This window comes from Haemaphysalis longicornis, unplaced genomic scaffold, assembly GCF_048455015.1.
Source record: "Haemaphysalis longicornis isolate Haplotype H1 unplaced genomic scaffold, Haemaphysalis longicornis Haplotype H1 scaffold_1, whole genome shotgun sequence".
In the NCBI taxonomy this organism is placed as follows: Eukaryota; Metazoa; Arthropoda; class Arachnida; order Ixodida; family Ixodidae; genus Haemaphysalis; species Haemaphysalis longicornis.
The window spans coordinates 314,714,002-314,739,039 of NW_027526203.1; the positions used below are offsets into that span (position 1 = coordinate 314,714,002).

Sequence of the window (25,038 nt, forward strand, 5' to 3'; positions counted from 1 at the left end):
GCTATGGGCAAGCTTTGTTGACACCATGAATCCCGCACTCCGCTCAAGGCTGGAAAAGCGAACGAAAAATCTGGCTGCATTTGTGCGGCGGGCTCGCCATGCCCTTTCGCGCTGTACGTTGCTGGAGTTGCTATCGGCGGCACGCGACCAACGCGACTTTTTATCGGCGGCGAACTCACAGCCGCTCGGGGAGGATCGTGCACTCGGTCCCTTTCATGCACCGCACACTGTTTATCCATAAAGCGCTGTATCAGATGTAGCCCCGCTGGTGCCGGGTCTTATTTATCGGCGGTGGTAATTCCTGCCGGCGGCATGTGAAAAAGACGTTTTAAACCGATACAGAACCCGTGCACAAAACGCTTCAATCATGTGACCAGTTCAGCTTGGGGCGACGCGTGGTGGAGAGCGGCAACGTTGGCAAAACATGCTCCGGCGCGGCTCTGAGCTTTCTAGCGCTGGAGCGAGCGCCATTTCTTTGACAATGTCAAACATCGGTTGCCTTGGCAACAAGGCACAAACCGCTCCAGAAGTCAGTTACGGTTGCGTGATCCCGGTTCAGCTCGGGGCCCTACCTCGCGACATGTGGGCACTGCAGGCGTACCACTCACTCCCATTGGGAAGAGCTAGATGCGTTTGATATTACAGGAGGCGATGGTATGTGTGTTGTGGACGCCTTTGTTTCGCTATGAAATGCGACGTTGTGCTTCTGCAGGTGGATAGTGCTTCCCATGGTCTGGATTATCTTTCTCGGGCGACGTACGACTCAACCTCGCATGGGGTATGTGCAGTGTGCGTGGCTAAAAGCCATCTCGGCTTGTGCGCCAGAGTTAAGTGACTTGCTGTTTGTCCCCGCAAACCGCGCGCGAGGGGAGTGCCGAATTTACAACGGGCAGGAGGAGGAAATTTCCCATCGTCTGTCAATCGCGGTTCAGACTTGCAACGCATGTTGTGATGTTGTGTTCGTTCGAAACGCATCTCTGGATTGTTTTGAAGTTGAATAAAATGTATGCGTCAAACCCAGGCATTCGGCTCAGGGCATTCTCTGCGATTGCACGAAAGAAGTGCCACGGGGCTTCAACGCTTTCTTTATGGAACGTACTCAGGTAAGAAAATATCCATGCCGTGTTATGGCCGTGTTGCATTCAATACAAACGGTTAAGCGTTTGTTTACACTTGTTTCGTTTGTCGTAAAATGTCCAAGCACTCCGGCACTCCGCTGGCAGATCAGCCGGCGAGCCGACGGTGAGCAGACGACTCATCTCTTTGCCGGAAGTGCGTGAAAAAGCCGCCCAATAGCAGGATGTCTAGCTCATGACGAACATCTGGGAATCGATGATGTAGACATGTGAAGATGGCGGCGTCCAAAAACACGAAGGGAAGGGTGAGAAAAAAGCGACAAACTTTGCAACAAAACTGTGAGCTTTCCGCTGCGCGTAAAAGAGTAATACAGTAAAACCTTATTACAAGAGACACTGTTACAAGAGACGCTTGGTTATAAGAGACATTTGAATGAAAGCAGTTTGGTTGGCTTTCCCATGTTCGCCATGTTAGTGACATTGCATACAAGAGACCTTGGTTACAAGAGACACGTTTTTTGGTTCCCTTGAGTGTCTCTTGTAACGAGGTTTTACTGTACTTGGCACAGATGACGTTGACGACCCAATTTAACGATTGCGCTACTTCATTTAGTGTGCTCAAAACGCTTTTCAGGGCCCCTTTAATGTATACCTTACAGAAGACATTAATATATCGTTGCGAACACTCAGTGCTAAAATATGGAAGCTCCTGATAGGGATTACCGCAAGATTGCTTACATTGCTTATTCATTTACACAATTAGTGAGACAAATTAACATGCGCTGTAAATTGTGCTTATGACAGGGCTAATGTTAGCCTCCACACATCTTTTGGAACACAAAGAACTTGGCATAATCCTGTGAACCATACCTTCCAATTTGTTTACTCATGCTTGTTACCAGTACGCGGCTGCTCGTCTTGTGTGCTCTTTTTTCGCATTCCAGAGGCCCGGAGTTTGACTGACACACCCAGACTTACCTAATTTGCATTTCAACTCAATTACTTTACTTGACCATTTACATCGTCCATTTGTGCTTCATAACCATAACCAGAAATGTACAACTTCCTTGCCCTAGCATGCTGAGGCCTCTCAATGAAAAAGGGTCGTCATATCGCATTCTGGGGAAAAAAAGAAGGGCTGAACAAAACTCAAGCATATAACTTTTAGACACTGCTGAAACAATTCTGATGCGTAAACTAAGGCTGGCTCGTGTTCCTCCACAAAAGTGAACGCCAAAATGGGAACACACGTCTCCACGATTCCTACAAACTAGAGCAAAAGACACTTTCTTACTCTGCGTCACAAAGAACTTTATAAACGTATGTAAAAGCTGCAACAGGAGGGTGCATCTATTATACCAATGCAATGCCTGTCTTAATGTCAGGAGGATCACGTGCAGGTAAGCAATGGCTGGGCATCAAAATAGTTCACGCTAATGCAAGACCAAATATGAGGGGAGGTCGTTGCCCATTGCAGTGTGAGAGCTGAAAAAAACCCAGTGGAGTAGAAAGTATGTATAGACATAGTATGTATATACACACTTCTTTTTTTTTATTTTTATGTTTGTGCACCACCATTTACGGCCACACACTGTTGGTGGGCACACACAAATAAAGATAAATGAATGAATGGTTTTGTCAGTTATGTCTCCAGTACGCATGCAAGTATATGCTTCGCCCCTATTTTAAGCAATTTTTTCCCCCCCGATTAAGACTAAAAAAATGCAAAAATTCCCTGACATTTTCCCGGTTTCTTCAGACTCGCAGAATTCCCTGAGAATCCCCAGTTTTCCTGGGCGGTAGAGATCCTGTTCTTTTTTTCTTCCCAGGCAGCCCCAGTATTTAGCTACACTAATGCCACAGAACCAAACAGAAGGGAAAAGCCTGACAATGAAGTGGTGCACTGCACAAATGACATACTGACAGACAATGCAGACTCAATACTGGTACCCAAAAAGGGAAACGGTACGTTACGGGCAGCACCGTTTGCCTACCATCTCCAAGTCCCGACAGCCTACTACTATGAAAGAACTAACACACACCAAATGACCGCTCTTCCACACATAATAAATTTTTAGGACAAAAAAAAAAAAAAAACGACGTACTTCAATTGTCATCTCCTTGCTTTTGAGCTCGAGGTCAGCCTTCCAAACTTGGTCCTGGAGGGAGGCATTCCATTGTTGGAGGTCGCCGTGACTGTGCGTCTTGGGCTGCGCCACCTGGAAAAAAGGGTCATTTTCAAGGACAAAAGAGGGACGTATTCTTAGCTGGCAAGTGTACAGCAGAAATTAAGTTTTCTGCTAGAACCTAGGGCAAGCTGCACTAAAAGCATTGATGGCGGCTGAGGGCGACCAAATTTGTAGGCTTTAAAAGCAGGACACTCTACACTACAATAAAATAAAACGGGGGGTAGGGGGTGACATTGAAAAGAGAAACAGACATTTGGTATTTTGTGAAAAAGTAAAATGTTCACAATGAATGCTAACGACAGTTATAGGCATAGACAACTATTTAATGCAGTGAAAATAACAGCTAAAACATGCTCCTGATATTATTGAAGTAGCTTTACTAGAAATATAATAAAACTTGCCTTTTTAAGCTAGTGCTGACCCATTCTTGAGAAGTTATGCTAGTGCTAAAGATACATCTTCATTAAGCTTTTTATTTTCACTTGATATGACCTTTAAAACTACTATGAGAGTACTTCAAAGGCATCGTGCTTGAATAAAGCCAAGACAAGCCAGGTCGGTTAAGACTGTCACACCAAAGCTGGGACAATCGCCCCTAACTTCCTAATACAATATGTGCCCTAACACTAGCAATAAAAAACTAGTGAACAAATTTTAGCTAATTAGGCTAATTTATTATTTTATTTCTAGAGGTTGCACAGACATGCAAGCTCACCAGTATGAACCTACCGTATTTTCGCATGTATAACCCGCCCCTGCATATAAGCTGCTCCTTAACTTTCAGTCCACGGTTAAAAAAAAAAAAAGTAAAGGTCCCCGCGTACTGTCCGCATATTTTATACAGGAAAGGCTGGACCAAAGCTCAACTTGCCTATATTTTGCATATTGAATCCATTTTCTGCACGGCCTGAGCCACAATCACTCATTGTCACTGCTCTCGCTAGAGCAATCGCTTGGCCGCAGTCACCACTGTCATACACAATATCCACTTCACGTCCACCCATGCTGTTTGCAACACAGCATTTGTTGAAGATTTTGCGATCCATCTCACCTGGAACCACCTTACATGCCTTGACAATCCACTTACAAAAACAGTGCAACATCAGGCCTACAGACACGGCCTGTGAAGTAGAGACCCTCAGCCATCCATTCACAGTAAAGACGTTTTGGCATGTGCTTTGAATGGTCTATTCAATGAAACATCACGAAGCATTGCCACCTACCATTCTTGTATGACTGTAGAATAAAATTATTTTACAGCAAAAAGGTAAATGTTAGAAACAGTTTACATTAAATTAAGAATCTAAAAATAGACCAGCGTGGGGGCAAAAGCCACGCCTGATTTCGAACAAACCTATCATCATCATAGCATGAAGTAAGAATCTAAAAATAGACCAGCGTGGGGGCGAAAGCCACCGCCTTAAGGCCGACCTCCATGCAGCGAAGTTTCTCGGCGAACTTGGCGCGGCGGACGCCGTGGTTTGACGCGCCGCTCAGTTTTCGTCCACCCCAACCTCCATGCAACGTGACCCGGCGAACGCCGCCGATGGAAGACAGGACAGGAAGTACAACGAAGTACGAGGCTGTGATTGGCTGCGGCCTCAAAATGCAGTTTGCCGCTTCCGGTCACGTTCGCCGCCGCGCGTTCGACATCTAGCTCGCGTAGATCGCCGACGAACAGCCGTATTTTCGACGCCGGCGGCGGAGCGGCCGCCGCCGAGCGACGTTCGCCGTTTCGCTGCATGAAGGTCGGCCTTTATTTCAAACAAAATTCAACTCATACGTATCATCATCATCATATTATGAAGCGGTGTTTCCTTAGTGTTTTGGAATATTAGCACTCATACTCTTTACTCTTGAACGGCGCTTCTCTTTTGTGGAAAACTCTAGCTGACTTGCCCAATATATTTTCTCATGTTGTTATATTGTCGAGTTGTGCGTGAAAAATCAGCACTATCAGCGGGATAAGTGTTACTTAGTCACTACTGCTGCTGTAGGGGACTCAAGGAACGACAAACGTTGCCGTGAAGTTGCACCGAAGGAAATACCTCGCATATAATCCGCACCTCTACTTTACCCCTGAAATTTTTGCATTTCGGTGTGGGTTACGCAAAAATACGGTGCCCCTCTATTGGTACGTAATTGGCGCAGTTAAAAATCTTAGAACCCCTCAGTGCTCCGTATGATGTAATGAATGTGAAAGCATTAATGTCCAATTGCCAAACAAATATGGCGGACTGGTTGGCTCTCTTCACTGCGTGCCGCCGCTCTTGCTGCTCTTCAGCACTGCACTGTTGCGTGCCAGCACATTTCACAGCTGCTGTTGTGTTAGATGGCTCGGAGCCCACCACAGCAGACACTGCACCGATGACACTCGAAGAACAGGAGTCGCATGCAAGGTAGCGTGCTAATTTCATGTACAGCCCCGACGCAGTGCCTACAGCGGTGCAATCTTCTCCCTATCAGCTGGAACTGCATGTGTCCAGTGTATGAGGCTCGGCCAATCGGAAGAACTTTTTAGAACAGGGACCTCTCTGAGAAATTTAGCATCCCTCCATTGTTCTCTTTCTTTGAACAGTCAGCAGCCTGCCATTTTGAGTGCCACTCATTGGCCACTTTGTGAGCCATCTCTTGGCCGTTGTGGCTAAGAATTCTGAATTTTTTTATTTATCGAGTTTGCTTTCATGTTACAAAAAACTGTGTGTGTGTGCGTGCGTGCGCGTGTGTGTGTGTGCGCGCGTGCGTGCGTGCATGCGTGCACGTGTTCCTGTCTGTATAAGCTCCATTGGAAGCCCCCCTCACTGCACTCTCAGGCCAGGAACAGGTGCCCTTCTTACACCCTCCACCTCTCCATTTGCACTCCATCCCACTGTAACACCAACTCACAGAGATGACTATTACGATGATTGGGTTTTCACCATAATGACGCTTATGCTGGATATCATGATGAGGATACCAACATCACTATGAAGAGTCAAATTTTGCTGTGAGCAAGGCACGCATAATCACCGATTAAAAAATTTTTTAAAAATAAACGGGGAGGGTGGTGTACCTTGTCCAGCTTGCTCTGGAAGTCTTCTTTGGCCTGCATTGCTGCCTGCACATTGCCACTGGAGAGTGAACTGTCAAGCAGCTGCAGAAAGCTGCGTGTCATGTTCGTCACTGCAGTCCAGGTGGACTTCTCGGTGCGCAGGGAATTAATCTTCTCATTCAAAATGATGTTGGACTTGTTGAGCGCCTGCAGTTCGGCAGCCTTGGCCCGCAGCTCCCGCTCCAAGTCAGCCACCTCCGTTTTTTCCAGCACGTGCACCCGCTGCTTCAGGTCCTGTTAAGAGGCAGTGTTTGTCGCACTTGTAGTGACTGAAACATTTTTACATTTCCCAAGTCCCTTTAAACAACAAATGCTTCCCTGTTACCACTCCATCTGCACATGGTTTACCTAGTGCACTTTTGAGAATTAGTCACTGTCTACACACTGAAACATTTAAGAACTCCTTATTAGCTTGTGGAGACCACACGTCCCCATGACACGCTGTGCAGTGCCATCAGGGCTAGTAGCCCAACACTGCTCCTTGGCAGCAAGAACACGCGAGCATGCGGGCCCTCATGTGCGCGCCGTGCACCTCCCACCATCGGCGATCGTGAACCTCGGAGCACCATCCTCTACTGCAGGGGTCGGCAACCTGCAGTCCGCAGGGCAGTACTATTATGCGGCCCCCAGCACGTCAGAACCCTCCTCCCCGTGTTGTCACTTCCTGTTTGAAGGCTGGCATGGCAGTTTGGCCTCAAATGGGGTCACAACTTGTGACATGCATGCTGAAAATGAACAATATTTCTATTCCAATTTTGCACATTATTGTCAATTCACCAATTTTTTTTCTTTTTGCCTACAAAGCCACCTCCCCCCCCTCCCTATTTGCCTTCCAGCCCCCCTCCGTGTCGACTTCATGCGACTTGGCCCTCCACCTCAAAAGGTTGCCGACCCTTGCCCTACTGGCCTTCTCTTCTCACCAGCACCCTCCCCACATCAGGAGACCCTTATCTCAAAAATGAGGTGACTTGCATGGCAGATTTGCTCTCCTTAGGGTTTTTCAAAACCACCCAGTCACGTTTTGACCGAGCAATAAGGCGTGGTTTGTTGACTTCGCCTGCCACCGAGTGCATCCTTGGCTCCTACCGGAGAGTCAATCAAACCCTCAGTGGCATCCTCATGACACCATGAAGCGGCTCTGGTTCTCCTGCTCTAGCTTGCTAGCCGCGTAATACAGCCTATTTATTGCTGCAACCTCCATAAGGTACAAAAATTTACAGGATACCTTAGTCCTCCTTATTATGTGAATTCAAAAGCCTTATGCCCAAATGGCAACCAGATATGCCATTATTGTGGGCACTGTCAGTGCCATGGATCGCTGGCGACTGCTGCGCCACTGGATGAGGCAGCAGGTTGAGTGCAAAGCTCAGAACAGCGTGGGCTGAACTCACATGTCCTTTCAGTATCATCATCATCATCACCCCTTTGCCTTTGTGTCTTTTAAGTGCGAATGCACTTTATAAGCGACCCCGAACCTTCCGCCGTCCGCATAGCAACAGCTGCGGGTGCGCGCGCTTTTCGTCTTCCTTAGCAACGGGGGGAGATGGGCGCGCGCTGCCTGGCCGCTGACATGGCACATACCCACGTGGGAGATTGGCCAGGAATAAGTGCGAATGCACTTCTTAAGCGAGCCTGAATCGTCGCGCTCGCATAGCGCCTCCTCTCCCCCCTCGCCTACTCTCCTAAAGCCCCTTTACTACTCTCCAGCTCGCAACACCCTCTCTCGGCGCGCCAGCCAGGCCACTACACTATATAAAAAAAAAAACAGCATCCGGCGCCAGGTTTCGATCTGCGGACTTTGCGGCCGCAGCGCGACGCTCTACCGACTAAGCCACGGACGCGACGTTGATATCAGTGTTAGTAACGCGCCTTATATCTTTAACGCATTCAAACTACGTCGTCAGCGGCGTGCGTTGGCGACTCAGCGGCGTTATAGCGGCTTGATAACTGCGTGGTGTACACGTGATACTACAAACCCGCTAGTTCTGCATTCTCTCACGTGACTGCGCCTCCTCTCCCTTCACTCCGGTCGGCGCTTCGCAGCTGCGGTGCGCTGCGGTGCGGTGCGCTCCTCCTCTCGAACATACACGTTAATTCACCAAGATTTCCGCAGAGGGACAAACGAGGCGTGTTAAGCCGAACGTGATCACGAGGGGGTGTTAATGTAACTAACGGGCAAAATGCCACCAAACTTCAACAAACTCCCCCACATAGCATCACCCCGTGCTTCGCACTTCCTCATACTCCCCTTCGGGGAAATGCGGGGGAATTTTTTTTCTTCCGGCCATTACAATGACTGAGAGCCTTGGCCAATAGCTCTTGTTAGGTCTATATTTAGTCCTAATGTTATGTAGCTGTAATGTTGACCTTTACGATGTGCCAATCAAAGTCAAACTCACTGTTTGTCAAGCAAGCTGAGAGCACCTGTTGACGTTACAGCTCAAAGCATAACGTTAGATCTAACGCCAGGACAGCACACACCCGCTTTTGCATCCTCATTCACTATCTATGGGGGAACCACCATACGGTTGCAGGTTTCAGTGGATGTTGCATGATGGCACTTCAGTTGCACTCTGAGCAAAGAGGACATGTAGTGGCCATGTACGCTGCCAGTCACCTGTTTGCTACTTCCGTAACGAGAATGCCCAAATCACTCATGTAGGCCTCAGTGCATGCCTATAACTGACGTTTCCAAGTGCAAGGCCACAATGCATTCACTAGGTCCCGTCCACCTTCAGTCAGCTAGGGCTATTGTGGCCCTGGCGGTGCGCGCTCGTCTCATATTTCGGAGGCCCTAGGCTTGATTCCCGTCCAGCCTTAAATCTGCACAGTTTTCTTTTCAACTCCATCACTTTGTTCCTGCACCATCCGCCATTTTGTATGATTGGGCCCAATACCAAATTTTCCAGCTACTGAGTCAACTAATGCTGTCAAAATAAAACTCGCAAGCTATCAAATATGAGACACGTAATTATACTCAAGGTATTTTCTGTCAATGAGTTAGTGTCAAGCTATGATTGTTTGCAGCATTATGTGAATACCTGAGCTTTTGCACATAAAGGTCTTCTGGTACTTAAAGGGGAAATTAAGCTTAAAACTGAATGACATTTTGCAGTGTATGTTGTAGCAAATGTGAGTGGCTTAAAAGCTTTTGTTCAGCAGTTCTTTTTGTTTCTATAAAGAACCACAAAATACTGTACTGCCAATTATAATAAGACCTATGCAACTTTCTAAAAGGGATACATCACAATCTGAAGTTAAAAAAAAAAAAAATCCCAGGCCATCTAACATGTAATAGTATGACTAACATGAAACCTGGGGAGGGGCGAGCATGCAGTGTATAAGTGTATTCTAGGCGCCTTGGCATTTTTGCCCATGGAGATGAAACTGTTGGGTGGGCAGAGGTATACAGCTTTGCTGTAAAAATCTCGTGTCTTTGAAGCTAGAAGTGTTCTAACGCGAGGCGTTGGAAAACGAGTGTATCAGTGTGCTTTTTAGTACGCGTTTTCGACCACGGAGATGAAACATTCTAGTGCAAGGCTTGGATAACGAGTGTCCCGGTGTGTTCTTTTAGTACGCGTTACGTTCTAGCGTGAGGCATTGGAAAACAAGTGTCCCGGTTTTTAGTACCGCGACTACATGATATGAGATACGACGACAACAGGAGACACCGACAGCCGAAGCCCCTAAGGGGCTGCGCCCTTAAAAAAAAAGGAAGGTTTACTCCGTTCACATTTAGGGTTAGGAAAATAGGCTTAATGCCAGCATCTAGCCCAAGCAATACGAGCTCAGGGTCACAGAAGTGGACGCAGCCTCTGTGCCTTTCCACAAGCACCTTCTCATCCAATGCTACTAACAAATAGACCAAACATCAACAAGCCTGGATCTAATTAAAGTGATTTGCTGTACAATTGTCGACAAATAATCAGCCCAAGTAGCTTCTGTATGGCCACAAGTTGCAAACTGCCAATGCCAGAAAATCACTACTGTGGTCAGTGGTAGTGTATTGTCTGACAAGATGTTTGCTGCAAAAGTCATGACAATGAAGCCCCTTATCTTCATATGAACCACAGCAAGGTTGCAACCCCAATAAAGGACGAAGCTGAAAATATTTCCGCTAATATGTTACAGAAGAGGGTGCTGACACGTACCCAACTTCCTTTTTCTTGACAGCCAATGACCTCATCTACCACAAGCAGCCTGCAGCCCCTTTTGCGCCAATGTCTACGTTGCCCATTTTGTCAAAGGAACAGGTTCCTAAGGAACAGGTTTCTAAGGAACCTTGTTTAGAAATATTAAATCCCAATTCCCAACAAATCTGGGTCCCCACTTAGCCTAGTCTCAAAGTTGGCACTCCTGAAACAAAAGGAGCTAGCTACAAATTCACTGATTAATAATAAAAAGCCAATAGAACCTAATTCTAGGGGCTCCTGCCCTATGAGAGGTCTTCCTAGTTAGGAAAACCCAGGACGTTGATGGCAGTTCGGGCATTGGTCAGCAGGTCTCATTAGTGAGAGGGGTCAGAACTGATGAGCCAAGCCACACGCTTGAGACACCTGGCCGCCTAGAAAAGCCCCCACTAGTGCCATCCACTGGTTTGCCTGGAACTTTTCTTCGATTCTCTTCAACAACTGCTAATGTGGCTACTCTGTTTGGCCTCAGTGGTTTAGGGGTAGAGTTGTGGGCTTTCACGCTAACAGCCTGGGGCAACCCCCCTTAGTTCTAATATTTTTGCTTGCTTTTCGGGAAGTTTCAGTGTCTATGTACTTCTTTCACCATGCTTCGTACCTTTACAGTGTCCTCCAGCCGCTTATTGCACTTCTCAAGGAAAGACACCGTGCAATCCATTCTCACGTGGTACAGAGGCCCGTCAGCAGAACATTTCTGCAGGAAATATAATCCTTTGTACAGCCAAGGGCAACAGTGCTGAATCCTTAAACAGCAGACCTCTACACCTACTACGCCAATAAGTAACAAACGAATCAAAAGCAACTCATTTGTTAGACATGAACTCGATACAGCAGATGTGACCGACTCTAAGCAAAGCTCAAGAAGGGCACAATCAGTGAGAACTTTCAGTTACGAAAAAGCTGCAGTTACAACAGTTTGTTCTCCATCCATTACGTAATAAAGTGCCACACAGAAAATGTCCCATCTGGCAGCCACTGAACCAATCCAAAGCGACGTGTATACAGTTACCACATTTTTCTGTCCCAAGCAGCCCCCTTTTTTTTGTAGCCAGTGATGCATGAAGTGGCAAGGGGCGTCTATATAAGTGAACGGGGTTGTGGCACTTGAAAAGCTACGTGTGCACATTGTTGAACTAAAATGCATTGCAAAGCAAAAGTCAACCCCAGCAGAGCTACATGCTATGCATTCTGTGGCATCAGCTGGTCCATGCAACTGGCAGTAAATATTTCATTCTGCATCCAGTAGGTTGGCTCTTCACTGAAACTATGGCCGACCCACACAACTCCAAGTTCAGAGTTCTGGTGGCTCTTACAAAGCAAGGCTGCCCCAAGTTAATTCACTAGCTCCTACTGAAGACACAAACTCTGTAGGCACTAGTTTTGCAGAAATACCACAAGGTTCAGAAACTTAATTGGGTTTTGTATTTTAAATACTCAAATTTGACTCGAAACAGACGATTACAACATTCATTACTACACTGATGCAATTCTATTAGGACAAATTTTGTCAAGCTGGATAAACATTCTTTTCAGTGCATTTTTAATGGAAATAGTTTTTGGGTACCTTCTACCAGGAAAATTAAGCGTTTTTATGTGGCTTAATTTTAAAAAATAGGACTTTTTACATATTACGAACCCCAGACAAACCAGAACGCAATCTGGCAGGTCTCCGAGTTGTTCACATCAGGTGAATTGACGAGGCATTTATCCTATAATTTCGAACAGTTTCACCAGCATTTGCAAGTGTATTTGTAAAGGGTGACGAGTTCTCAAAATTTGAACACAAATTTAGTGTAAAAGAAATGTTCACAGTGACTTACCCCCTGGATGTTACGGATCTCCCTCTCATAGTCCAGTTTTTCAGAATACAGTTTGTCGACAGCTACCTGCTGGTCTGCACTTTTGCTCCTAGAGGAAAAACACATATCTATTATAAACTGGTCACCCTTAAACACAAACACATACAAAAAAAAAAAAACTGGCTATGCAGTTGTCTAGTAAAAGTCAGAAAGACATATTTGCATGCTTATATTAAAGGGTCAGTGTTTGCAACACTAATGTAAGCTAAGAAATGCAATCACAAATAGGATTTGTCCAAAATCGCTTCAGCACACATTTATTCACTTTCATTTACCAAATTATCACATGAAGGTATGCACTTTTGTTTCAAAGGCATTGAACAAGTCTTAGATGAGTTCCATGACAGACTGTTGGACTCAATTTGAGTAGACCAAATTTAGTCCAAATACATTTGAAATTCCAGGACATGAACCTGGACATATCCAAACCAAGAGATCAAACAACACATCGGCACAAAAAATTTTCAAGTGAAATTCAGACAGACTGTTGGATATACTACCATAAACCAAGTAATTCAAAATATGCAAAGTCAATATGATTGTGTTGGACATTTACAAACAACGCAAAAGAACTATTTCTTCTTCACAGGTACAAGAATGTGCTGATTCTGAAAATCAATTTCAGCTCATGTCCTTTATACAATTTGCGACAAAGTGCAAACCGTATAACGGCCTTGACAAAGCAGCTGCGTGCCCCCACCTGGCAACTTACTGTGTGCTGTAGCCTAGCACAACATGGGACACCAAAGGCTTATTAAAGATCACACCTTTCAAAGCACTTTCCGCTTTTGATAGATGCCACTGGTTTTTTTTTTTGTTTTTTTTTTAACAAATAATCAAAGCTGGCATCTCTGTCTTCTTTCCCTTTCACCTTTCCATGACGCAAAACTGCTAAGGGAAGGTGTATAAAATACTCGCGTGATTCCATAACACAGCAATGAGTAATGCTGATGACCGTAGTGACCAAGTAGCTGAGTGCACCAGCAATCTTGAGTTTTGTTAACGGGTATCGTATACATATATACCCATCGACAGTAAAAGTAATGATACCTTTCGCCTTTAGCCAAAGTGAAATCTGAGACAAATCTTAGCTTCAGTAGCAGTGAGAGAATCTGCATAAGACTGCTTAACCCCTTAAAATCCCTTAACCCCTGCCTATTTTTTTATCTCTGAATTCGAATCTTCTCGTGCTAAAAAGCAACTACACGATATTGAAAAATATATTTACACCATATACTAAATCAAATCAACCCACTACAGTTTATTTCTGAATATTGCGTAGGGCACCAGCTGCCTGCTGCCAAGAAAATGAAAATAATAATAATAATAATAATAATAATAATAATAATAATAATAATAATAATAATAATAATAATAATAATAATAATAATAATAATAATAATAATAATAATAATAATAATAATAATAATAATAATAATAATAATAATAATAATAATAATAATAATAATAATAATAATAATAATAATAAAGGAGGAGTTGCAAATGCCGTATCATTTTTCACTTGAGTAGGGTTATTTCACCTTTGGCTATTGCACTCGGGAAGCATCGAGCGGCTGACCAGCACTTGCAATGTTCCCTTCAGAGATGTCCTTATCATCGATAGAACCGATTAATTCAGCGTCATTGCGGTCTTCTTCACTTTCGGACACAAGCTAAACATCAGTATCTGAATCATCTTATTGGAAATAGATGACGAAGATGAAAAGCATCTTCTTAGGGGTAGGCAGTCCAGTTATGCATGTGTAACCACCACCGGACTGCATATTTTTACTCAAAAACTGTGCTTCTGGCAAAAAAAAAAAGTGCTTTTTTCTGGTCGCAACACAGCACACAGTCTAAGCCGTAGACGAGTGTTTACTGTCCTGAACATTCAGGAGAACCTATTCTGGTAGGACGAGCTCTGTTCGTCCAAAACAGTTTGGGGACATTTGAAGACATTACACATTAAGTATACAAAAATGTGCTCGTTAAAAGAGCTGACAGTGGTTCAGTTCTTAACCCTTTGAGGGCTTTTGCTGTATATGTATTGCGGCAGTTTCCCATCCCGCAGGGTCTTTGCTGTACCGGTACGGTTTCGACCCTCCGTTTAAAATTTCGCGCCATAATGGCGATGCATGCTCACTGGGAGGTGCTACCACCTCCTAGGACTTACAAGAAGCATTTGAAATTTGATTGTGCTACCTTGTTGCAGAGATAAACAGAACTCTCTAGCTTCAGCGCACCATGCGTTGTGTCAACCCCCTTTCATGGTTTCAGTTTCGCCAGGTGATCGCAACGGAGGTGTGAAAATTGATTTTCATCTTCATCGGCTCTCCCTTGCACGGGAGGCGGAAGTTGATTTCTATCTATATCGGCGCTGCTCTTAGCTTGTTTATCACCGTAATTTATCGCCGTAATTTATCACAGTAAAGTAATTTGACCATCTGGAAAGTTTTTTTTTTAAAAATTCGACCCTCAAAGCTATCTGACCTGAGCATGTTGTGTTACATTTTTGCAGAACAGTGTTTCGCTTAGTACCACTGTGCAATTAGAAACACCGCCAAAAGATACAGACACACACAGCATGAATTTCCAACTAAATTTATTGTGCCACTGAGCAGAATTACTATATGCTGAAACAGCGTCGACTGTGCATGCATGCACACAAAAAATTAGGATACAGAAGATGCTGTTGTGAAAGAAATTGTTAGTGACAGCCAGCAAGGGGGAAGTAACACACTTATTATCCAGTCTTGAAATTGCCTCGGCCTTTGTGATTTCGTGAATAAGCTGCGTCTTGCCAAAAGATTCAATTGTGCAATTAGAGCCACACTTCTGAGAATGTACCCTCAAGAAATGACTGGCACCAGTATTGACACTGTTTTGTTCATGCAACCCGTCACTGAAGCAGTGCCTGGTTTGCTCAATGCATTGCCTCCCACACGAAAGCAGGAGGCTGTACACAACATGGTACACACACTCAACAAACTTGTTCCGGTGCCGCTTAATGCAATTATCAAGCATAGGCCATTTGGGTCAGTCAGCTTGCACAGGTTCCCAAGCTTATTGTTAAAAAAAAAAACAGGCCACCGCCACTAACGTGAAACCTGGGGAGGGGCGAAGCATGCAGTGTAGAAGTGTATTTAAAGATTGTAAGTCTGTCTCTTGCCACACGGCGCATGCTGATTGGGCACCGGAGAAGCGCTGGTGGGAGGAGCAATCACGTGCAGATTTAAGCAATTTGCATGGCCCATCTGCCCCAGTTTGAGGAAGTGGTAGGGGTCAATGCGAGCGCAGTGCAATGACCGTTCCTCACCCTGGGGGCTCATCCTCAGTGACCAACGGGGCCCCGGCACCAAGTAAGTATGCCTTTTCTTGCTTCGACCGACTACCTTACCCGATCAGGCCTAGCGTCAAGAGCCGGTGAGTATTTGAGTGGAACACAAATTATACCCAGTCCACAAACAGCTCCTGCTTGTGCTTGACGATTACTGAAGCGGACAGGGAGCGTCCCACTAATATTTAAATCATGTTAGTTTTTTTTTAACGGTTTTATCCACTATACAGTTTTCCAACGAAGCGTTGGAAAACAAGTGTCTCGGTGCTTAGTACAGCGACTACAGGAGGCGACGACAGGAGACGCCGACAGCCCGTGCTTCGCCCCTGAAACTCCCTTCACGTTTGACTTCTGTGCTGTCTTCTTCGGGTTATGAGCCATCCTGTACACCTAGGGAACTACACCTACTTTGAGGCATTTGCCAGAAGTAACACTGGCAGCTTGCTGCAAAGTGAAGAGTCACGTGTCTCCTGAAATGTGTTCCGTGAGTGTTTTGCACTATGCACACACCGGCACACCTTCTGCAGACTATGATTCCGTCACAGGAGGGCCGATCCCTACTGGTCTCCAAACTCCCATTTGTCAGCTCTGTGCTGCAGCTTCGCAACGAAATTATCGATGAGCCGTCACTACCTGGAAAATGGTATTGAAGGTGCTGATAGATCTTTTATCGAAATTGGCCAAGATCACTATGACGGTATCGAAAATGGCCTGTTGTTGGATAGCAGAAAGACTCAGTGATTTCACATGCTGTTGGGCCAATCACACGTAGTAGCACTCGCCTCATTAGGCCCCGTGCTGTATTTAAATGCTACATATAGGCAGTTGATAGGCTGCCTTCCCTCATTCCACATTTTGGTGGGATTGCTGCTCAGCTCGAATGGTTTGTGCAGCTGAATGAGCGGAAATTCCAGATAAGTTCAGTTACTTAGTTGCTTTACATCGCTTTGTCATACCCCCCACCTGCCACTATGATATATATATATCAGGATGGAGCAGGCTGAAATTTATGGAAGAAAATAGACTTGCATGACCATGTTGTTTGAAGCCAGATGTGCCCGACTCTAGCAACCAAGATTGTCTATTATGAAGGATGTGGAACAAAGATAGGTGGCTCAAGTGGATGAATAACATCACAGCTGCATTACCTGTTCATATCTCGGGCCTTTACCAAGCAGAAAAGACTATCCCCCTTCGCAAAGAACAAACAAAAGCAACAAGTTCAATTCGCACAGAAACGTGCATGAAAGCTTTCCCATGCTGGGCTTGGCAATTGTGCTGATGAGCATGTAGGCACTGCAAGTGTTGAATTGAATCCACCGCCCGAAGAGTTTGCTTTAGTCTAGCTGTGGCCACACTGCAGGAAGCGGCTGCAGGCGAAGCACACCCTTTTCATGTTCCCTGGTCACTGCCAACTTTTCACCTACAAACTTCGCTGACCTTTGTAATGCAATGAACTCTCGATAAGACTCAATAACAAAATCAGTTTCACAGCACAATCAGGTGCCCCCTGCCAGAGTTCAGGGACACTACAACTTACCGTTCAAGCGCAAGAAGTTCATCCCGTTGGCGTATCTCTTGAGCATGCTTCGTGAATTCGGCAGAAACTTGGCGATGCTGCAATAAAGAGCATGAAGCAATCAATGTGAAATTCTTCTACTAGTTACATAAAAATTATGGACATTTGGTAAGCTCTTATGATGAAGCGCAGGTCTCAGCTGGCACGAGATTGGGAGCCAGTCCTGAACTCCCCTAGTCAAGGCAACCCTGATGAGAGACAAGCCACCAGTAGAACCGCATGAAACATGTTTGTCCAAGCCACCAGTAAAACATCATGCAACATGGCCTCAATGGACCAACAAAGCTTGTCCTCTCCGTCAAAAGCCCGATTTAATGTGGGTTATCCCATCTTGAATGTAACAACAAGGCGAGTGCTTGAACATCAGGGGAGTGCTTGAACATCTCAAAGTCATGCTAAAAAATTCATAAATTCATAGCTTTAATATGTAACCTGAACAATCACCTCTTAATATTTTCGAAAAAAAAAAAATTTTGCAAATCAGCACCACGTAATTTGGCGGGTGACTGTAAAAGTGGATGGGAAGGGGAGAAAGGGGATCTCCTTAGATTTTCAGTTTGCTTTTTTACATATTTTTCTGTCACGCAATTACTGTTACACCACTGAATGGTACCATTGTGTGGCACAGTTTAATCTTTAAAAAAACTGATGTTTTCTGTTGCCAAGCAAGATATAAGTGAAGAAATTGGCTTCAAACAGTTCAACTTCTATGTGTCTTTGACGGTGACTGCAGGGCTGAGCCACTGAGCAAATGCAGGCACTTTTTCCTCCACAAGGCTAGCGGGCAGGCACCCAGCGGACTTCCGGTACCTTTAATATTACTGTATGCTCGTGTAAAAAGCTTGTACAGGGTCACTACCTGGCAATACGACAAAGTATAGCCCATTCCAGTGTTTTCACGACTCCAATAATGTACATTTTTTTCTCAGCAGCGTAGCAGAGCACACACAAAATAAACCTGCCATGCCAAAACTAAAGATAAGGGATGTGGCGAACTACCGGCCTTAGGCTGAACATATCAACCCAAACAAGAGTGCCTTGCATAGCCCAGAAGATGAACATGCTGTGCAATGAATCAGTACACGAAAACTTAGAAAGACGCTACAAGTTGACGAAGTTCATCCAACAAATTTTTACTTTCCCTTTCTCCTCAGTCTGCGAGAAAAATGCGTTCACAAGCACATAAAACAGGTCTACTATTTCCTGCATCACGTATCTTTAAGCTGTGACTAGCAACGCCAAAAAGATGTGGGACGTTACGCCTGGGATGACAGCACGAATGCCAGCATGCTTGAAGACGTTTGCCCGAAGCAGCTGAGATACACTACGATTTTCAAGCTTGAAAATAATGCTTTCTCTTAAAACAAAATTTACCTCCCATAAAACTTGATAATGCCTATAAAGCATAGTGCCATATGAGTCATATGAGTAATACAACGTATTTTTGGTTGGTCAGCTTCAGGGCACCATCGATGGACAAACAAGAACTAACAACATGTCTTGCAGAGGTTTTCCTTTATTGTTGGCATACTACAAGTTTTTGTCATTTATACATTTCATAGAACAGCACAGCTCGGTGACCATGTATTAAAAGTTCTACAGTGGCCCAAAAGTTGTTACTGTTTGTCACGAAATAAAACCACAAAATATTTAAATTTGGTGGCTTTTTTATTGTGTCGATATTACAACAAGAGATATGTAAATACATAACCAAGGAAAATACACAAGAAGCCCAACTACTCTAGAATAAAACAAACAAAATTCCTTGGAGCCCTTAAGTCTGCTTACGTGCTTTGAAAACGACAGTTATCGAAGACTTCTTTACTGCTAGATTGTACCGACTCCGAACACCGAATTTTTTTTCGGTGTTCGCAGGGGCAGTTCAATTAGTTTCAGCACTAAAAAGTTACGCCCACCTCCCCTCGCGGGAACCCTGGTGTGATGCAACGCATCTCATGGGGGGTTCCATTGGCAACGGCCGAATCGCCGTCACATCAAGCAATCGTCGAGTACTGCGAGAGAGTGCACGCGTAACGCGGACGACCGTCGACTGAGACCGTCGGAGCGCAGCATGCCGCTTTATATTCACAGCGCCCGAAGGAGAGGAGAGCGCGGAGAGAGAGAATACTGCACATGCGCAGCGCCGCCTACTGGCGCCTAGCAACGGAGTGAGAGCGCGCTGCGCCAACCTATCGGAGAGAGGAGAGGAGGAGAGGCGCAGCTGTGCGGACAATGGCGGACAGACGCAAGAAGGACAGAGGGGCGAGCATGAGATGCGTTGCATCCAAAATAGTTTTATGTGCAGAACAAAGATCTTTCACAGGAGTACGCAGCAAAAATTGTAGCCACCCTGCAAAGAGGTTCGCAAACTGGTTCAAAACCTGCAAAGCAGTTCGGTACATGATTTAGTCTAACTGGAACTGAAACAGAACAAAACAAGTTACCTGAACTCAAATACACATCTGTTTGTGGAGCTACTACAGTGAGAATAAAAAAATTGGATCGAATTCGTATCCAATGACGGTCTTTAAATGCGAAGCATTCTTTGGCTTGGGAGAATAACACGCTATTACCTCACCCCTGTTCACACATAAGGATTCTTGGTGGATCCCAATAGGAAGCATGTGTGTGCCCATTTCAGTGTGTCTATATTTTAGGCTTGTGAAATAATGGCTCGATCCAATGACTGCGGTTCACTGTTAATAGGTGAAAAATTTGCCTTTGCATGCATGAGCGGAGGTTTTGTCTTTGCTGTGTTTCTCAATGGCATACGGTGAAGAACTTGATTGAAAATTAAGCATCTGGACAGCCTGTCGGCAGTTCATGGGCAAAACAGGTTCTAATTTACTTCATTGCTGGCTAGAACGTCCTCAGAAAAAAATTTAACAAGCAGCGTAGCATTACCTGGCGCCTGTGATGGTGCTTCAGCTCCTAAATTTTCACATACAACTATCCGGCTCACAACTGCACCATGTTTGCTCTTTTATCTTTTGTACCAGTATTTGCTTCCATCGGAAAGCTCTAAACATGGTTATGCTAATGTTTTAGCCCTCCCATTATATTCTTTCATGCGCACATAATGTATATTTCCCTGCAGACCACACACTGGACTTCCACGCTTTGTAGGCTAGAAATACACAAGTGCCTGAAACATAAAAATTAGGAGCCATTCTACACTGTGAAGGTGGATTACCAGCCAAGCTGTATAAAATACCCATCACACACATGGTTAGAGGACGTACACGTATTTGTTTCTCATCATGTGGTTAAGGCAGTAACTATGGCTTCATGATACTTAAAGGAGCCATGAAGAGAAAATATAACTTCGTTTTTTTTTAAAGAACTAGGATTCAGTATCTCAATCAGCTTCATTACAGCCACAAAAGATGTTTTTTTAACGAAAAAAAGCAAGAAGTATTTAAAAACTTTCAAATTTTGCGCCACAGTGACGTGTTATGAGCAAGAATGATGTCGTACGGGCCAACAATAAAACATACTTTTCAATGCGTTAACTGCACGTTAGCATTCAAGTGATGCGGTCAAATGGAACTAGAGGCCCCATTACAGACGGCCAGTCATGTGTCGTCGCAACAGGTCAGTTAGGCGGCCGCCAATCGCACAAACAAGGTTCCATGACATCATGAAAAGTTGCGGGAAATTGGCTAGGGGGTCGCGACTGCTTCACGCGTTTTCTTTCATATCTCCGTTATTTGTTCGAAGATCGCGATGATATTGGTATCATTGTTATCGGGACTAGGCAGTCTTTCTAATAAACCCAACTTGTATCTTGTCTTCATGGCTCCTTTAATGAAATTTGCAAAGAGTAGAACTTTATCCTAGCACACGAACATGAGGCTGTCTGATTCCCTCCCATAGAAGCCCATGTATTGGCAGAAGATGGGAAGCCCACAACCTTTGCAACTTCACAGTGAACTACCTAACCATAAATGAAACTGGGTAACATTAGGGTTGCCTTAGTGGCTAATTGTCATAATTGTTTTCGGGAAAGTTTTGATGGAACAAATTACAGAAGCAAATTGCTTTTATAATGGCGATCAATCCAACTAGGCACCTAAAATCATCACTCACATGAGTCCTACCCCTTATGTGGTTCATGTACTTTTTTTACCCGTTTGTCTCGAAAGAATGTGAAAAAAAAAAAAAAAAACAGACAACTTGAAAACTTGTCTCGAAAAGTTAGAAAAATGCTATTGCTTAGAGGTACCATATAGGATCCCGGTTTCCAATTATTTTTTTATGGGTTAGGTTGAAAAAGCAACTGGGATTTAAGGTTACTGAGATGAGAAAAGTTTGTCAGCCACAACATGCTTTGCATATCCCAACTACAGAACTGAGAGCAACAGAAAGACTTGTCTCAGCACCAATTTTTATCAGATCACTTTTGGGAACACTGTAATCGCAGCGTGAGTGACATGGTATTTTTTTACTTATACGTAAAACTGCACATACGGACGGGACAAGGAAATGAAGAGACAGGACGGGTTGAATTTTGCGGCTTGAAAAAAAAAAGTAGTCAAATTTATGCTCATGAATGCAACCAACTTATCTTCCAAATGAGCAGCCAAACCATCTGGTGAAGCACTGGAAAGAACAGGCAGACGCCTTTCTTGCAAGAACTTTTATATGGCCCCACCCCTATTCTTTAGTTGACAGCTGTCAGTGCACCAACAACAAAGCAAAAAAATGAACGTGGCGTTTTGTTCAGTCTGGGCAAGCACCAATAAAACAGTTCGTCTTAGGGCTACACAGTAGGTGCCAAATAGCATGACACGTCTGCATCACATGCGCATGGAATAGTGAAATGGGAGGGCTAAAAATGCAGCATTACTATGTTTAGGGCTCACCATAAAAAACAGAGCTTGAGGAACTAGATGAGAGAAGAGGGGACACATGACGGCGCTGTCTCGTAACTGATTTTCATTAGGAAGAAACACAAATATGAACTCTCACACCAAACACATGCCCAGACCGTCATCTCGACAATGCAGTGCGTGAGCACAGCAATGACCTAAGTGACCGCCTTCGATAGGAAAGCAAATTCTTTCTCATTTAGCATCACAGACACACGGTTGATACACTAGCTTTCCTTTCTTTTAATGTAGAACGCGTCCATTATGTAGAACGCGGCTGGTCATTATGCCGGCACAAAATACACGCACCTTTGAACAGTGCATTACAGCTCGTTTGACTGCCTTGGCTGTGAGTCACACACTGCACAGAGTGATGTGCACATAAGGATTATTTTGAAGCGACCTACAGTGCACCATGAGCTGTACATTAATGCACCTGCCAGATTGGCCTATATATTATGGCATGAAAAATGGCAAATGGTAAACAACATCTGCGCAGCAAGGACAGAATGGTGACAAATGCTCAACACTACAACCGCTGCCAGCCTTCTGTCCTGAAACCTTGGTTTCCACTGTTTTACACATCTTGCCACACATATTCAGAGCTGAAAAAAAGCACCTTAGCTCCATACTGCCCCCCAACATTCTTCAGGCCATGCGACATACAGTGGACATATGGTATTACAGCAATCTGGTTCCATTCCGCATGGCGGCCAGCTTCACCAGACTCCATTGCCGAATTTACAACTTTAAGTAGTTTCTGGACACTCCTGCGCTTTATGTGTTCAGGAAGTCTCGGTGATCTGTGCCTGAAAACTGCTCCCAATTTTATGCAGACAGGACTTAAAAGCAGCTGACCTGTGTAGTTCGAAAGAATTGGGAAACTAGTCTCGAGTTCCCTGAACTGTAATTGAGAAGTGGTTTTGCAGAGCTACGACCGTGTGCTCAGCAGACATGACCTCGCTCCAAAAACAAATGCAAGTCAAGAAATTGTAGCTGACCGTCCTTCAGAAACTCACTCAAGGACACCCTTTATTAACAATTTTAAAGCTCTCATCTGGTTTCTTGAGCACTGCAGTGTCGAGGTGACGGTCTAGCATGTGTCTAGGTGTGGGAGTATATATTTGTTTTTATTCCGAACAAAAATCAGTTGCTAGAAGCCCCATCGTGTGTCCCCACTTCTCTTGTTCCGTGTCTTCACACGTTGTTTACGATTAATCAAAGTCAACTAGCACAGCTGTCAACTTTGGTGTTGTTAAGGGCTCGCTGCTGGAAGCAAATACATGAGATAAAACGAGCAAACACATACATGGCCCATGCAAGCGTACTTACTAAATCACCAACTTCACTTTCGTCCCCTTCAAAATTTGTAGGTGGACATTCATGATGGCCATTTATGTAGAACAGCCGCAGGCGCAGCTGAAGGTTTTCCTTCCGCAGGTCCCCTATAAGCTGCAATCACCAAAAAGATGTCTCTTACGGCACCCCACCCCAAGCTTTAGTCAACTTCCCACTGACACAAAGCGGTGTGCAGTAGGCTTTTCACCCTCTGCCCACTACTACACCAAAATTCTGCAAACCAGGCGTGCCGAAGAGCTTGAAGCAAGTAAATAAAAGTTTGAATCAGGATTTTACATGCCCAAGCTACATTTCGGTTATAAGTGCAGGGCTTCAGGTTAACTTGTGTACCACCAGCTAGGGACATTTGCCAAGCCAGGAAGTCATGTACACATGCACATTTTCCTCCACCAGGAAAATGCCTGCTACAGCAGAGAACTAAGCCTGCGACGTCGCGCTCAGTAGCCCCTTCGCTACCCAGCCACCCCAGCCCATAAACAATCAAACGCATCAGCCCAATCAAACGCATCAGCCAATGCCCACACAAACACATCCCTAGCATGCAAGAACTATGTTGATGAAGGCAATGTGGAAGCTCAATGCCCATCACTTTTGCTTACGCTTAGCTGATGAATGCACCAGGCAAAGAGCCACATGTGACCTAGATCCATGATTCATTAAAAAATTTAACAATTTTTTAAAGGGGTCCTGAAATACCCTCTGCCTATACATGGATGTACATATAAACAAATAAAGAAATCTATTATTAATTAATAAACATCATTATTAATGTATTATTATAGTATTATTAATACTATAGCAGAAGTATTAGATGAGACATTGTTAATCAAAAACTGTGCATCGTCACCGCGGTACGTTTCCTCCTCTTTTCACCCTTCTCCTTGCCGCTGATGGTGCGCGAGCATTCCCTCCCACAATGCTTCATTCCTCAGAGGTGACGTCTCCAACCATTTTCAATTTTGTGCTCCGCCGACTGCGCGTTGCGGTGGTTGCTATTGGCGGCACGTCAAAAAGACAGTTTAAAGCGGTGGGGAACTCATGATCACGAATGGACCGGTTAGGAGTGCTTTATTGGCCGCATGGGGAGGATCGTATGTGTCTTATTCTCTTTCACGCAGCACGCACACTGTTTATCTGAAAAGTGCCATCTCACATATTGCCCCGCTGGTGCGGGGCCTTATTTTGCGGTGTTCAGAAATTCCTGCCGGCCGCATGTCAAAAAGACATTTTAAAGCGGCAGAGAACCCCCGCACGAAATGCGCCGGTTCAGATCACTGTGTCAATTGCGATGAACAGCCTTCCTGGGAAGGCACAGACAAAACCAGTGGTGCACTCAAGCAGGGTGCGTGTTTTGACAAGCTGCACCTGACTTGTAATGATAAGCATGGTAATAGAGTGTGCCGCAGGAAGCGCTAATTAACCAAAGGTGCTGCCACAACCCAGCCGAAGCTGAACAGATGACACTTCTCTCCGTAGGTGGGAGAAAA

The 25,038-nt window shown here is 44.8% G+C and overlaps 1 protein-coding gene across 12 annotated transcripts in view; it reads right to left on the reverse strand.

The window, feature by feature from the left end:
* The window catches only part of LOC144150613 (uncharacterized), an 88,602-nt gene that overhangs the window by 50,164 nt on the left and 13,400 nt on the right, over window positions 1-25,038 (reverse strand). For 7 of the 12 annotated variants that reach the window (XM_077682167.1, XM_077682168.1, XM_077682166.1 and 4 more), the window contains 6 exons: window positions 23,525-23,644; window positions 17,283-17,359; window positions 12,367-12,454; window positions 11,145-11,240; window positions 6,318-6,590; window positions 3,182-3,295 (listed from right to left, as the gene is read on the reverse strand). In XM_077682167.1, the coding sequence (XP_077538293.1) occupies window positions 3,182-3,295; window positions 6,318-6,590; window positions 11,145-11,240; window positions 12,367-12,454; window positions 17,283-17,359; window positions 23,525-23,644 (768 nt within the window). The remainder of the gene's footprint in view (window positions 1-3,181; window positions 3,296-6,317; window positions 6,591-11,144; window positions 11,241-12,366; window positions 12,455-17,282; window positions 17,360-23,524; window positions 23,645-25,038) is intronic. The other 5 variants (XM_077682173.1, XM_077682177.1, XM_077682175.1 and 2 more) reach the window with 2 other exon arrangements.